At 41.9% G+C, this 16,312-nt stretch overlaps 1 protein-coding gene across 3 annotated transcripts; it reads left to right on the top strand.

Annotated features, from left to right (window-relative positions):
* The first annotated feature begins 7,800 nt into the window (after nt 1-7,800).
* spata7 (spermatogenesis associated 7) lies at nt 7,801-16,119 on the top strand. 3 transcript variants are annotated; one of them, XM_036962398.1, is made up of 13 exons: nt 7,801-8,017; nt 8,688-8,723; nt 11,652-11,723; nt 11,858-11,947; nt 12,055-12,102; nt 12,200-12,336; nt 12,511-12,965; nt 13,207-13,255; nt 13,848-13,975; nt 14,076-14,126; nt 14,309-14,386; nt 14,809-14,866; nt 15,030-16,119. In XM_036962398.1, the coding sequence occupies exons 3-13, from the start codon at nt 11,705-11,707 to the stop codon at nt 15,615-15,617; spliced, it is 1,701 nt and encodes a 566-aa protein (XP_036818293.1). In that variant the 5' UTR covers nt 7,801-8,017; nt 8,688-8,723; nt 11,652-11,704; the 3' UTR covers nt 15,618-16,119. The 3 variants fall into 3 exon arrangements, with proteins under 3 accessions (XP_036818293.1, XP_021440780.2, XP_021440779.2); XM_021585105.2 differs by lacking the exon at nt 8,688-8,723 and having other exon boundaries at nt 11,858-11,931; XM_021585104.2 differs by lacking the exon at nt 8,688-8,723.
* Nucleotides 16,120-16,312: the final 193 nt, after the last annotated feature.

Here is a 16,312-nt window from a genome sequence, read left to right as displayed (position 1 = left end):
ACAACCCACCCATTTAACATCCAACTGGGTCAAGTGTCTTGACTAATCTGACAAAACCATTTATTATTTGGTTTTCATCGTTTCTGATAAATTGAGTGGAATGGAATAAATGGGCACCACAGTACATCATACTTGGACGAGTGCTTTAAGAAAGGGGTTGAGCTATCTCCCACTAAGTCTGCTTCTGTCTAAAAATAGCCATTAAATTCCAATCAGATTCTGAATAACAAATGGTTCCATCATTATTAGCATAACTCATGGTTGTAAGAGTAATCTATATCTCAAAACGACCTGTCACGCCCTGACTAGGTCAGGGTGTGATTTGGGTGGGCATTCTTGTTTGTATATTTCTTTGTTGGCCCGGTATGGTTCCCATTCAGAGGCAGCTGTCTATCGTTGTCTCTGATTGGGGTTCATACTTAGGCAGCCCTTTTTCCCACCTTCAGTTGTGGGATCTTGTTTTTGTATTGTTACCGTGTAGCATGCAGAACGTTACATTCGTTTATCTTTTTTATTATTTTTTTTTAGTCCGGAGTCTCCGGCGACGGTTCGCAGTCTCCGGCGACGGTCCGCAGTCCAGAGTCTCCGGCGGCGGTCCGCAGTCCAGAGTCTCCGGCGACGGTCCGCAGTCCAGAGTCTCCGGCGGCGGTCCGCAGTCCAGAGTCTCCGGCGACGGTCCGCAGTCCAGAGTTTCCGGCGACGGTCCGCAGTCCAGAGTCTCCGGTGATGATCCACGGTCCGGTTCCTCCGGCAACGATCCACGGTCCGGTTCCACGGAAGAGGAGGGATCAGCATACAGAGCGGGGACTACGTCCCGAACCGGAGCCGCCACCGAGGATAGATGCCCACCCGGACCCTCCCCTATAGAGTCAGGTTTTGCGGCCGGAGTCCGCACCTTTTAGGGTGGGGGTGCTGTCACGCCCTAACCATAGAGAGCCTTTTTATTTCTCTAATTGGTTACGTCAGGGTGTGATTTGGGTGGGGATTCTAGTTTGTATATTTATTTTTTGGCCGGGTATGGTTCCCAATCAGAGGCAGCTGTCTATCATACTTAGGCAGCCCTTTTTCGCAGCCTCAGTTGTGGAATCTTGTTGTTGTACTGTTACTGTGTAGCATGCAGAATGTTACATTAGTTTATCTTTTTCTTTTCTTTTTTGATCAATAAAGAAAGATGTACGCTTACCACGCTGCGCCTTGGTCTCATTCTAACGACAAACGTAACACTACCGTGTTTTTGAAATTACTATTGTGCTCCAAGTTCAGCTTTCACAAAATACTGTATATAACATGAATCATGAATTGTGTTACAAGATCCAAACCTGCCTCCTATTGATTTTCATTGTTCCACATGATTTGATTATGTGGGAGAGTAGGCTTTTATCCAGTACATTCCTACTGCCCTTGGTCTTCCACCTCTGTCTCTCATCCAGACTTTACAAGAGGAATACTGAACGCTGACAGGATAAAGACAACTGTGAGGTGATGCACTGGGGGATCTAAATCCAAGAAAAGTTACTGGATGACGAAGATGAAGTTGTGTTTTTACTTGTATCCACCGTCCATGATGATGATGATAATTGGTGACTATGGTATGATAATTTCATACCTTCTTGTCCACTTATAACAGGCAGCAACATCTGATGCTAAGCCACTTCCCAGCAGCTGTCCTATCCCCCCTCTATCTATTCCCAAAGAAGAATGCGTTGTAGCCTACTGTACATCTGAGCCCAACAGGCAAGGTGAAGATAAACTCAGCAAAAAAAGAAACATTCCTTTTTCAGGACCCTGTCTTTCAAAGATAATTCGTAAAAATCCAAATAACTTCACAGATCTTATTGTAAAGGGTTTAAACACTGTTTCCCATGCTTGTTCAATGAACAATAAACAATTCATGAACATGCACCTGTGGATCGGTCATTAAGACACTAACAGCTTACAGACGGTAGGCAATTAAGGTCACAGTTATGAAAGCTTAGGACACTAAAGAGGCCTTTCTACTGACTCTGAAAAACACCAAAAGACAGATGCCCAGGGTCCCTGCTCATCTGCGTGAACGTGCCTTAGGCATGCTGCAAGGAGGCATGAGGACTGCAGCTGTGGCCAGGGCAATAAATTGCAATGTCTGTACTGTGAGACGCCTAAGACAGCACTACAGGGAGACAGGGCGGACAACTGATCGTCCTCGCAGTGGCAGACCACGTGTAACAACACCTGCACAGGATCCGTACATCCGAACATCACACCTGCGGGACAGGTACAGGATGGCAACAACAACTTCCTGAGTTACCCAGGAACGCACAATCCCTCCATCAGTGCTCAGACTGTCCGCAATAGGCTGAGGGAGGCTGGACTGAGGGCTTGTAGGCCAGTTGTAAGGCAGGTCCTCACCAGACATCACCGGCAACAATTTTGCCTATGGGCACAAACCCATCGTCGCTGGACCAGACAGGACTGGCAAAAAGTGCTCTTCACTGACGAGTCGCGGATTCGTGTTTATCGTCGAAGGAATGAGCGTTACACAGAGGCCTGTACTCTGGAGCGGGATCAATTTGGAGGTGGACTGTAATGGTCTGGGACGGTGTGTAACAGCATCATCGAACTGAGCTGTTGTCAGTGCAGGTAATCTCAACGCTGTGCGTTACAGGGAAGACATCCTCCTCCCTTATGTGGTACCCATCCTGTAGGCTCATCCTGACATGACCCAGCCATACTACTCGTTCTGTGCATGATTTTCTGCAAGACAGGAATGTCAGTGTTCTGCCATGGCCAGTGAAGAGCCCGGATCTCAATACCATTGAGCACGTCTGGGACCTGTCGGATCGGAGGGTGACGGCTAGGGCCATTCCTCCCAGAAATGTCAGGGAACTTGCAGGTGCCTTGTTGGAATAGTGGGGTAACATCTCACAGCAAGAACTGGTAAATCTGGTAAATGAGGAGGAGATACACTACAGTACTTAATGCAGTGTAACTGACTGTTACTTTTGATTTGGAACCCCCCCCCCCCCCCCCTTTGTTCAGGGACACATTATTCAATTTAGTCACATGTCTGTAGAACATGTTTAGTTTATGTCTCAGTTGTTGAATTCTATTATGTTCATACAAATATTTACACTTGTTAAGTTTGCTGAAAATAAACGCAGTTGACAGTGAGGGGACATTTCTTTTTTTTGCTGAGTCTAGATATCTACTCCCAACTACCTGGCAACATAAAAATCACATTGCATAATTATAAAAAGCTATCTTAGATAACATCAATGAAAGATGCAGTATATATATATATTAACAATCCTAATAATTAAATAAAAAAATCACATTTTATCTTACATAGTGGATGGTAAAGACAACTGTACCCAGCCTAAGCATTTCTTCAGTCAGCATAGACAAACTATTCAGGGTCAAACTCCACTTTCTGAGGAAAAGGTATATTTAGGCTACTAACCTTGTTGATCCGGGTCCAATTTTACTTGTTTTCTAGGGTTTTCCAGTGGAAATTTCATAGCTTTTGTTCTTCTCAATACACACTAAGACCATAAATCTGCTCAATAGCGCGTGAGAAAATAAAGGAAAATAAACAAAATCTGCCAGCGCCCTTGTAACAGTTTTGTGTTATAGTTGCTTAGAATGTCATAAAACAAAAAAAAAATCTTAAAAGTAACGCGAAAATTGCATTGTCTGGAGCCATGGGCGCGTGGTACACGCCTGGACAAATAGTTCGTAATAAGGTTTCTGTAGGCCTACTATCTGTCGCACCTTTCAGGAACACCCAATGGGCTACAACTCATTTCACACGCCAATCCACACTCCAGTCCACTCGGGAACAGAAGTGGACAGTGAGTTGCGCGCTTTTAGAACCATGAATTTCACAGTCACGAATGAGGATGTCACCCCCAATAAATGAGGAACAACGTGTATTGTCTAGTAGTCTACCTCTCCATCAATGCACGTTTTTCTAAAAGTTATAATTATATTACCACTAATAGCCTACTGTACGCTAATGATAGGCATATAAATGATCATCAACAAATGTTTGTAAATGCGTTACTTACTCTTTTGTGCCAGGGAGGGATACCGCCTATCCTCCTCCTTTCGTTTGGGTTAAATCAAGTGCTCCACTCCACTCCTGATTGGGTATCGGCGTTTACTGCAGGGACATGGCACATGAGTAAAAGTCATAATTCAATAATAGACTACTAAAACCATTACGTCTTCCAGTGCTTCACCTATATACATAGACTTGAAATCGCTGGCCATTTTAATAATGGAACACTAGTCACTTTAATCATGTTTGCATATTTTTTATTTAGTCATCTCATATATACTGTATTCTATTCTACTATATTTTAGTCTATGCCACTCCAACATTGCTCGTCCTAACATGTTTATATTCCTTAATTCAATTAATTCAACTTTTAGGTTGTGTGTATTGTGTGTATTGTTGTGAATTGTTAGATATTACTGTATTGTTTGAGCTAGAAACACAAGCATTTCGCTACACCCGCAATAACATCTGCTAAAGGTGTATGTGACAAATACATTTTGATTTGATTTGATTTATGCACTTAGCAGCGGTGCGCTACTGCTGCTGAATCTAGGCCAACACTGTAAAAAATACATAATACAAAATAACAAAATCATGTAGCTGTATACATGTGTAAATTGTCCAAATCAGGATGACCCACACCTCTTTGAAAATATGTATACCAAATCTTAATGGTGGGAGACAATAACACAATGTTAAGTACCTCAATGGACCAGAAAGGAAATCACACTACAAACTATCAACCTTGTGCCCTTGAGATCACAAAATTGATCATGGATACATTAGAACTGGTGGATATACGGAGACCCAGATCTAGTGAGATATACACGGAGGAGACTTAATCAAGCTAGTTGTCTTAACTACTTTCTGGCACCAAAGGTTCAAAAAGTATTGATATGAGACTGAATGCGATCGGACCATAATCTAATGGCCCTTTCCACTTGGACGGGATATTGGAAATTTAATCAAAGTCTACTGGAGGACAAGTTGTTCTTAAATAAGACCGAATAATCTATAACTGATTTTTTTCCATCACAATACATGTTCAGCAAATCCCCTTATTGTTTGGGATACCTTTAAATGTAACTTCACTGGTCATTCAACTCAATATTAATCAGTAAAGAAAAAGCCGTTTTGGTCTAAAGAGACAACACTAACAAGGGAAATACAGGAACTAGTGGATGCTGTTGAGTGTAGGACAGCTCATAGTAATGGCTGGAATGGAGCAAATGGAATGGCATCAAACACACAGAAACCATGTGTTTGATACGATTCCACTCCAGCCATTACCATGAGCCCATCCTCCCCAATTAAGGTGCCACCAACCTCCTGTGACAGGAACTAACAGTACAGGTAGATAAACTTGGTCCAGGCCCCCCAAATATTTTAAGTACATGTCTCCTCCTTCTCCTTTCCAGTCTCCTCCTTACCCACCGAATGACGATTTCTGTAAAGATTTCTTTCCTAATAACGAAAAGAAGGAAAATTAACAAATGCACAAAAAGATCAGTGTGAAGGTCAAATTACAGAGGAATAACTTTGAGGCTATTAAATCCTTTTTGTCTGGAAAAATCGGTAGAGTTATATCAAGCCTGATTTTTATGTATTCAAGCTCCATTATTAGCTTGATTTAACTACTCCTATAACAATTGTAGTCTGTCAGGGAGCAGGAAGGTCTGATGTCACTATTACTAAAACAAGAACCAGATGCTAAATACAAAGATCCTGTCCATCTAAAAAACTGGAGGCCTCTTAGACTTTAATGTTGTGATGCAAAAATAGTGGCGAAATGCATAGCACTCAGGTTTTTACATGGATGATACATTGGAGACAATAAACAACAACTAATGGTTACTTTGTTGTACACAAAGTTGTCATGATTACAAAAGTTTGGCTCACATGACACTTGACCCTATGGTTCATGTACTTAAATTTAAAGAGACTCTAGTACTTTTGCATACTTTTTAGCCAGTAACCCTGAAAGTAGTGCTCACAAGACAAAAGTGGTCCCCGGAAATTGCGTACTACATCGTATATGTGCAGATATATGCCCCACGTAATTGCTCTCTCTCTAGCTCTGATGTGTGTGCATGATTTACCTTTTGCAAGCTGTCACTCAAATGGAGAGGGGCTGAAGCTCATTGGTTGAACTCAAATTGCTAGTGGGCTGGCCCATGTGGGGGAATATGTAGGGAAAATGCACAGCTTCGAGAAAAACAGTTGATATCAAACTAGGGATTTTGTGGCTAATTGAGGTAAGACAGTAATTCTATTCATAGATTATGCATGCATGAACTAAGCATTGACACATCCAGCACAAAGCTTAGTCGTTAAAGTTCTGGACATGTCTTTAATATGTATGTTTTACACAAGTATCTATACTAGGCCTCTTCCAATAACCTTAAACTTCCCAAGACTTAAAGGTACACAGTATACTCACAGCTGTTTAATGGTTATTGACATTAATACAAATTATGGGTTGTACATTTAAACACTAGCCTGACTACCCATCCACATTGCTCCGTCCAAATGCCATGCCCACTAGCAATTCATTTATTTTACTAGGAAAGTCAGTTAAAAACAAATTTCTTATTTACAATGACGGCCTAGGAACAGTGGGTTAACTGCCTTGTTCAGGGGCAGAACGACAGATTTTTACCTTGTTAGCTCGGGGATTCGATCTAGCAACCTTTCAATTACTGGCCCAACGCTCTAAATCAAATCAAATCACTAGGCTACCTGCCGCTCCCTCAATGATGAGTCTGAATTGGCTTTCCCCCCCAAGAGAGATAAAGGTAACTGACATAATAAAGGAAACACTTGAGTAAACAAGGGATACAAAGTATACAGCGTCATGTATACAAATTCTGGGCAGGCCATTATTTTGGCTACCATTGCAATGCTCTCATAGGACAACAATGCCCCCATCCACAGGGTACGAGTGGTCACTGAAGGGTTTGACGAACATGAAAACAATGTTAACCATATGCCATGTTTGTCTCAGTCACCAGGTCAGTCACCAGGTCTCAACCCAATTGAACACTTATGGGAGATTCGGGAGCGGCACCTGAGACAGCGTTTTACACCACCATGATTCACAAAAGGGAAGAAAAGAGTATAAGATTAACATGGTCACTTAATTATAATGCTATATAAACGCACAAATCACTAAGTATCGTTAGTTCTGTTATAGAGAAGCTCTGTCCAACACAAAGTCTCAGATTGGTATTGTACTATAATTAGTTTGGTTCTGTAAATTAAATTCTTCACTTGCAAGTGAGGGACCACCACTGAGAATTCCATTTACTATCTGTTTAATTATGAATGAAATGGGCCTCCTCAAGGCTGAGCATGAATTAGTCATGATATTACTTTCAGGGTGAAAAATAGGTTTACATTAAATATTGAAATGTGCCTTATGTGTGTGCACATTTCCAACAAGATGTTTGTTGTGGCCCGATGTGGTAGCCTAGTGTTTATGATAGAGCGATAGAGATAGAGAGCGCGCACGTGTGTGTGTTTCAGAACCATGGACAGGTCCCATCCCTCCATAGGCTGCTACTGATCAAACAAGCCACAATTAAAAACAGGTCAATGTTGCACATTCCAAACATCAATCATGCCTGTTTTCAAGATACAACTACACATCAAGACAGCTAAACATAAAAAAATGTGTTCCAGAGAAATGTATAGTGCGCATGCTTTAGAGTTTTTGCAAGTGAAAAACTTTACGCATGTTCTATGTATAGCGTAATGACGCAGTCATAGCAACCGGCATGGAGACAAAGAAGCTTCCTAACCTAATCTTGCGGAGTCAGCGGCAGTTCAGGGATTTGTTAGCTCGACTCCAGAAATGTGAGGGTTTAAAATATGTAAATCCATAACCTAGCACTTGGTAAATCAACCTATACACAATTGATCTACCTGAAGAACTTGGTATGAGCATGGGATACACCGAGTATATGGATCCAAAAAGAGGTTGGTAGATACGGTTTGCTAGCTAACGTTAGTTTACTAACCGTTAGCTAACCACATGTTAGCAAAGGTTCTCTGAAATGTGCTCATGTTTACTTCAACAAGTCACAAGTTTACGGTTAGACAAGGCAAGTAACGTTAGTCATGTCACAAGTGTATGGCAAAAGTGTAACTATCAAATTGTGTTGGCTACTTTTAGCTGCATGGCGATGTATTATGTAAAGCTGGCTAGTTAGCTCGATAGCTAACTTAACAAGGCAAATTAAATTGGATGCGCTAGCTAGCTAACCAGGTTAGATAGGGCATGATCAGTAACGTTAACTGTTAGCTAAATATTTTAACTACAGTGCCATAGTGTGCTTAGGTTACACGATTACTTTTTTATTTATTTTTTATCTAGGTCAATATAGACCTGAACTGGGTAGGCTACATACACGCCAAACAGAGATACCCCAAAAATATATAGCTTAGTTTTATTACAAATAAACTAGCTAGTTAAAATGTACAAGCTTAGCTGTATGCTGGCAGGCTTGGACTGCCACAAAAAGTTGTTTACATGTTTAGTCTCAAAACTCTCAGTACAACAGGTCTGCTACAATAATTTAGTGGTTACATGCTATATTAATTTATCAACCAGCAGCTCTGCCTTGTTTCCCTTTCTGTCCTCTGGCAGGAAATGCACCACCATAGGAAACCGGAGGTGGAGGAGGTGTACCTGCTGCAACCAATCCGAGCATACAAACTATTATTTCAAACGGACCAATAACCTCACAGTTCCAAATCACTGAATACCACCATTCACTTAATTGAGGCTCCTCCACCCTCTTACCCTAAACTAGCTAGATCGTATTTATTTGATAAAAGTTTGTCCGAGAGAGATTTACATGGTTATGAAGGCGTCACGCCAGGGGTCTTTCTAAAATACTGTATGGGAAAAATTTTAGCAATTTTCCCTGTTTGATCTCTAGGTTTTATGGGTATTATCACACCTCCACTGTGGGGCTCTATAGCAGGTGCAGTGAAAATCAGTAATTTAAATATTTTAATTTAACCTTTATTTACCTAGGCAAGTCAGTTAAGAACAAGTTCTTATTTACAATGACGGCCTACCAAAAGGCCTCCTGCAGGGACGGGGGCTGGGATTAAAAAATATAAGACAAAACACACATCATGACAAGAGACACCACAACACTACTAAAAGAGAGACCTAAGACAACAACACAGCATGGTAACAACACCACATGACAACAACAGGGTAGCTACACAACATGGCAGAAGGACAAAACATGGTAGAAACATCGGGCACAGACAACAGCACAAAGGGCAAGATAGTAGAGACAACAATACTTCACAAGAAGCAGCCACAACTGTCAGTAAGAGTGTCCATGATTGAGTCTTTGAATGAAGAGATGGAGATAAAACTGAAAAGAGGAGCGACCCAGTGCACTTTGGGGACCAATAACAGAATGTGACAGACAGAACGGGTGTTGTATGTAGAGGATGAGGGCTGCAGTAGGTATCTCAGATAGGGGGGAGTGAGGCCTAAGAGGGTTTTATCAACCAGTGGGTCTTGCGATGTGTATACAGAGATTACCAGGTTACAGAGGATTATACAGTGCGGTGATGTGTCCTATAAGGAGCATTGGTGGCAAATCTGATGGCCGAATGGTAAAGAACATCTAGCCGCTTGAGAGCACCCTTACCTGCTGATCTTTAAATTACGTCTCCGTAATGTAGCATGGGTAGGATGGTCATCTGAATCAGGGTTATTTTGGCAGCTGGGGTGAAAGAGGAGCGATTACGATAGAGGAAACCAAGTCTAGATTTAGCCTAAGCCTGCAGCTTTGATATGTGCTGAGAGAAGGACAGTGTACCGTCTAGCCATACTCCCAAATACTTGTATGAGGTGACTACCTCAACCTCTAAACCCTCAGAGGTAGTAATCACACCGGTGGGGAGAGGGGCATTCTTCTTACTATACCACATGACCTTTGTTTCAAAGGTGTTCAGAACAAGGTTACGGGTAGAGAAAGCTTGTTGGACACTAAGAAAGCTTTGTCGTAGAGCGTTTAACACAAAACCCGGGGAGGGGCTAGCTGAGTAGAAGACTATCATTTGCATATACATGGATGAGAGAACTTCCTACTGCCTGATATGCTTACCTTACTAGCTCCTACAGTGCAGTAAAATGTCTAGCGAATACACAAATAATTAAAGAAATCAAGAAATTTCAGAACGAGTCCAATTAACAACCCAAGTAGATACATTCTAAAGAAAGCAGTGTTAGAATCCAGAATATAAATATGTGTGTGATGTGTATAGATGACAGTATATCATTTGGAAAACAAAATGGCATATACAATGGGACTGTAGCTGTAAGCGTTTTTGAACACCTGTATCTGCCATTTCCGTTTACATAGTGGCGCAACCCTCTTACATTCTTTGGGGAGAAACCTGCACATTGAGTGAACAACACTATGTGAAGTGAGAAGTGTTCAATGTCTCTCTATACATGGGGCATCAGTCTCAAGGTGCAGGGCAGGTAGCTGGCTAGTGATGGCTGTTCAACAGTCTGATTGAGAAGACTCATGAGACCATAGGCTTACTGGTAAAAATGCACGAGGGGGTACTTCAGGGGTACTCCAGGCAGGGCAAAATTCAGTTGTTGATACCATAATCGAAAAAGGTAGGGAGCCACAGATGGGAGCAAAGTGAACAGTCAGTGGCTTGGGTGGCGGAGGTCCCTAATGATTTTCTTGGCTTTCCTTTGACACTGAATGCTGTAAATGTCCTGGAGGGCAGGCAACGTGCCCCCGGTGATACGTTGGGCTGACCGCACCACCCTCTGGAGAGACATTCATGCCGACGTAATGCTCTCAATGGGGAACCTGTAGAAGTTTGTGAGGGTCTCAGGGGCCATGCTGAATTTCTTCAGCCGCTTGCGCGGGTGTAGAAAAATGCTTGTGTTTCTAGCTCCAACAGTGCAGTAATATCTAACAAGTACTATCTAACAATTTCACAACAATACACACAACACACACAAATCTAACGTAAAGGAATGGAATTAAAAATATATACATATTTGGACGAGCAATGTCGGAGCGGCGTAGAATAGAATACAGTAAATACTTATGAGATAAGTAATGCAAAATATCTAAACATTATTAAAGTGACCAGTGTTCCATTATTAAAGTGGCCAGTTATTTCAAGTCTATGTATATAGGGCAGCAGCCTCTAAGGTGCTACAGCATTGCCACATAGGTATTCCACTTGTCCAGGTGGGATAGGGAGGTGTGCAGTGCCACAGCAATTGCGTTGTCTGTGGATCTGTTGGGGCAGTATGCAAATTGTAGTGTGTCTAGGGTTTCGTGTAAGGTGGAGGTGATATGGTCCTTGACTAGCCTCTCAAAGGACGTCATGATGACAGAGGTGAATGCTACTGGGCGATAGTGATTTAGTTCATTTACCTTAGCTTGCTTGGGTACGGGAACAATGGTGGACCTCTTGAAGCAGGTGGGGACACCAGACTAGGATAGGAAGAGGTTGAATATTACATTACTCCTCTCACTGACTGCTAAGCACTCCTTTAACCAATGTTAAGTAACATTGACTAGCTAACAAACTAATTCACTTTTAGGTAATGCATCGCCTGGCCCAGGCCACAGTCTGACTGGACCACCCAGAGGACAGATGAGTTTAAAAAGCAGCCGTAAGTATTAGGCTATAACAATGTGTACAGTGTACAATGTATACCTCAACATACAGCTCCACACCACACAGGGGTGATATGTGTTTACTTGCTTCAATCTCCACATTCCGCTCATGTTTGTCTTGGGTTTACAGCGTTCTGCCCTCGGTCGTCGAGCAGACTAACTCAGTGCATTATTCAAGACCATATGGTGTCCCATTATAAAAAGGTATATTCAGCTAAAGGTAAGGGATACAACCGGTGAAGTAAAATAACTTGTGTGTCCTCTAGAATTTCAATCATATGCTGACTTTGGTTATTGACATAAATATTATCTTCCAATGTCTTTCAGCTGCCATTGATTCATCAGTACCCAAAAGTATGCTAAGCAGTGTAAAATGTACGTTTTTTCACATCTGAAATTACAAAATCAAAATAAATTGCACATAGGCTATATGATCTGATTTAGTTGATCATTGTTGTGTGTACATTCACAGACAATGACCAGTTACGGCGGGAGCAGTTGAGGAAAGATGCGTCCAGGTCTGATAGACGACCTCAGTCAGCTGGTTCACACTCACAGAGGAGCAGCAGAGCCAACACCAAAGCCTCCTGCCCATCACAAAATACGCAAGTAAGAAGGCACTGCAGTGATTTCTGCATGTAGTTTAGTTATCACCTCATTTTAAATAATTCTTGAAGTGTACACTGGCACTCACACCGTCATTATAAGTGTGTAATATTACATGGAAATATATGGTAAAGATTATTGTATTGATTTTAATGATGGGTCTCTCTTACCTTTCAGAGTGGAGCAGGTCAAGAAAGTGCCTATTTCTACCTGGGAAGCTCAATGATTTCTACTCCAAGAATCAACACCTCCTTTCACACCAAGCAAATAGTTTACCCGTCCCAAATGGTCGGAGGGTCTGGGAGCCCCCCGCACTTCTTCCACTGTGCATCAGAGTACAGCTATAGGAGCCCAAACTCCCAGAGGCAGCAGCCAGCCCGCTCCACCACAGGTACCCAGAGTGGCTACAAGGCCTTTCAGGACCCTGTCCAGAAGACCTACAGTGGGGACCTGATTCAGAAACACGCCCACCGCTTCACCCAGGACAAGCCCTTCACTCCCAGGACTCTGAAGTCAGACAGCAGGTCCTATCTGTCTCAGTATCGCTACTACACACCTCCTCGCGGTAAACCAGCCCAGGACCAGGAGAGGACCATCCCCAGGCTGACACGGCAGGAGACCTATCATGGAAGGTGACGTGTTTCCCTGTTTGACAGCACAGGTGTATTATTTTTCTGTTTGTGTGAATGAGGTGAGAGAAAGAGAGAGATGTAGACAGGATGAGAGGGTGATACCATGGAAACATTGGCTAATTAACATCCTTTCATATAGTTGTTTCACCTTTGAACAGGATCTAATAAGATGAGCATGCTCATCATTCGCACACAGCAGCTAGTCCAGACAGTATCCTGAATCCTGTTTCTTTTCCTGCAGCACACGAACCAAGGAATGCTCATCGGCTGAATGGGATGATCAACCCCTGGTAAGTTCGATTAAACCCTTCATCCCTGGAAGAACATATTGTAGTATTATAGGATATAGTCAGGGAAAAAGTGTGGTAGCATTAGTTGATTATATTTGCTGTTATATTGAGAGACAGTAGTGTGAATAGAGGAAGTAAAAAGAGAAGTCTTTCAAGAGCACCTACCACAAATGAAAGACAATGCAAGATCAGCATCCATTACAATTAGGTCTAAGTGGTGTTCGGAAATGCTAAGGAGATGATAGACAAGAAGTAGGATTGGCTGAGAATTGAGACAAATATGATTGATATGGATGCAGTGCCAAGGTCTTGCCATAATACAGGTGGAGATGACTAAGCCAGCATCCATCATATTGACAGTCTGGTTTGGCTTGGAGTAGCAAGGAACGGCATCCAATAAAATACTCTTTCAAATTGAGAGAGGTGCATTACACTAGCTGTACTGCAAGGTCAATGTTATTGGAGTGACTATAATATTTCAGTTGCAGAGTCACCAACTCTGGTCTAAATAAGGAAACAAACTCATAAACAATGATCAAATCTAGAGCATGGAGCCTGATTAAAACTGAATTAATTGATCACTCTATTATAGGGACATGGTACAGAGCATGAGTGGTCGGATGCAGACGATGAGTCCCATACACTGAATCTGTCAGCATTTGGACAACGAAGCAAGGGAAACAAGAGCGTAAGCAGCGATCACTTCCATCCCTCATTCAGGTAATGTTTATACTGGTTTCAGACTATGTGCTGTGGTATTGTACCTGTGCTTCTTGTACACTTTTTAAAAACGTATTTAGTCTTGATTGGCTTCTTCCAGGGTTTCACCAGAAGGAATGACATCTCCTATCATGAAGAGGGTGTCTGCAGAGTAAGAACCATGTTTTAACCTTGTCACCTTTAATCACTACTTTTCTATAAAATATAGGAAAAGATGATAGGCTCATATAATAAATTCATGATTACTGCTGAACCCTAGCAGTTCCAAGCAGTCTCACTTGTGTAGTTTCCCTTTAAAGTTACCATTCTGACTTACCATTCCTTTCTCTACAGGGAGGAAGAATTTATGTACCTTGAATTTATTGCTGATGTAACAAATGAAATCTTGTCCAGGGGCCTGTACTCTGACAGGTATGTCACTTTTATATGAACTGTTTTTCTCAGGACATGAGACCATGTAGCTACAGTGTAGCACCGTGTCTGGTATTTATGCTAGGCTATAAATCACAAGTGATGGCCTCAATGATATTTGTAATAATCCCACCTGATAAAACCAGTAATAGGGGGCATGTTAATGTTGCTGCACTGCTCTCTGGCTGCTTTTACACAGGCAGCCAATTCTGATATTTTTTTCACTAGTTGGTCTGTTGACCAATCAGGTCAGTTCTGAAAAAGCGCTGACGTTAAAAGATCTCATGCGATTGGTCAAAAGACCAATTAGTGGGGGACAAATATCAGAATTGGGCTGCCTGTGTAAACGCAGATTGTGTGTCACTGAATATGAATGTGTTACCACAAGTAGGTATTCATACCAATTCATTCTCCTTCTAAAGGGTCTTAGAGCGGGTGTTTGAACGTCACGTTGACAAGAATAAACATCTATTGGATGAGGTGGGTGTCTAAACTTGACATGGGCATCTGCACTGGCATCATGTTTTTTACACTAATGCTACATTCAAAATGGCAAAGCGAGAACCAAAAAAGCTGATATGTTCTGTACTTAAAATTAGAGATCTGTCAGGGTCATAGTGAACTGTTTTTGTTCTTTTTTAAGGACAAAATGTGCCACCTTCTGGAGACTCTGCGCAATGACTTGCAAAGTCCAGCCAACACACCTACCTTTAGTGCAGAGCCTAAGAATGGTGAGGAGACAGAGCTTGGCCTTCTTCATAGTCATCTACAGGGTCTGGAGTCTCTGGACAGAGGAGCACTATCAGAAACCAAAGAGGACAATGACCTTTTTCCCTATGCATTGTTTAACCAGGACAGTGGTGGGCTGGAGAATGTTGTTCCATTGTCAGTGTCCACACCGTTATATGGTAGCCCTCCTAAGAGGACTGACTCTGACAGTCTGCCTGTTGGTTCACCTGATGCTGATGGAGGTGCAGAGGGCCTGGATGAGCACAATCATGACAGGGAAAATTACTTTCCTCCTTCACTTGGTGAAAATACCCCTCTGACCCTTGAGGAAGACCACAATCAAAACCTAGAAGACAATTATGGTGGACTATCCAAAGACCTGGAAGATCTCGAGAGAAATCTGTCCGAGTCATTGCATGTTTCCAATGCGCCTAATTCCGCAGGGCCAGTAGTCACTGAGAATATAAACACAGTAGCCTCTTTCAGTGATGATGAGTTCTGATTTTATTAGTATTTTAGGGATGAGTTTTGTAGTCAAAGGAGACTATTTTCGATAACAACAATTTGATATAGGTTTTTGCATCTTAAATGTGTTTTATAAATGGGAGCTGATAGGTATATCTCATACTTTTTGCCTATTCCTGTTCTGGGCACCATTGCCATGTGTATTTCCAGTACAAAGTATTGACCAATATATATTTGGATTATTGTTACACAATGATGAGAAGGAACTAGACCGTATATTCATATTTTACAGCAACCTGGCATGAAGTAATTAAACTGACAGTTCACAAATGAGTGCAATATGAGCAGAACTATAGATTTGCAGTGATGGTGCTGAATAAGGTAAATCAAGCAGGGAGGCAGCTGTCCCATTTCTGTACTTGGCATTCCGGCTGTATGATGTCATGGCCTCAATCTGCCGTGTATTACGCTATTGTTGAGGAACTACTCAAACTTCTATAAGGAATACAACCGATTAAACCATAGCTAGTGGACCTGAATTATTTTATTGTTCGTAGTTTTGTTTGTGCATTTAAATAAACGTAGATCAGCAGATGTAGCTAGAGATTCATACTCTTGATGCTCTTTCGGGAAGAAGTGATGCACGTTAGCTGGCTTAGTCTGATTTTGGCATGATGCAGGTTAAACTGGAAACAAACTACACTTTATTTTATATTGGACATATGTATCACC

The sequence above is a fragment of the Oncorhynchus mykiss genome, chromosome 25 (assembly GCF_013265735.2).
Source record: "Oncorhynchus mykiss isolate Arlee chromosome 25, USDA_OmykA_1.1, whole genome shotgun sequence".
NCBI classification, from domain to species: Eukaryota; Metazoa; Chordata; class Actinopteri; order Salmoniformes; family Salmonidae; genus Oncorhynchus; species Oncorhynchus mykiss.
Note: the sequence above shows the minus strand (reverse complement) of the source record. Positions and strands in the feature narration are given on the sequence as shown.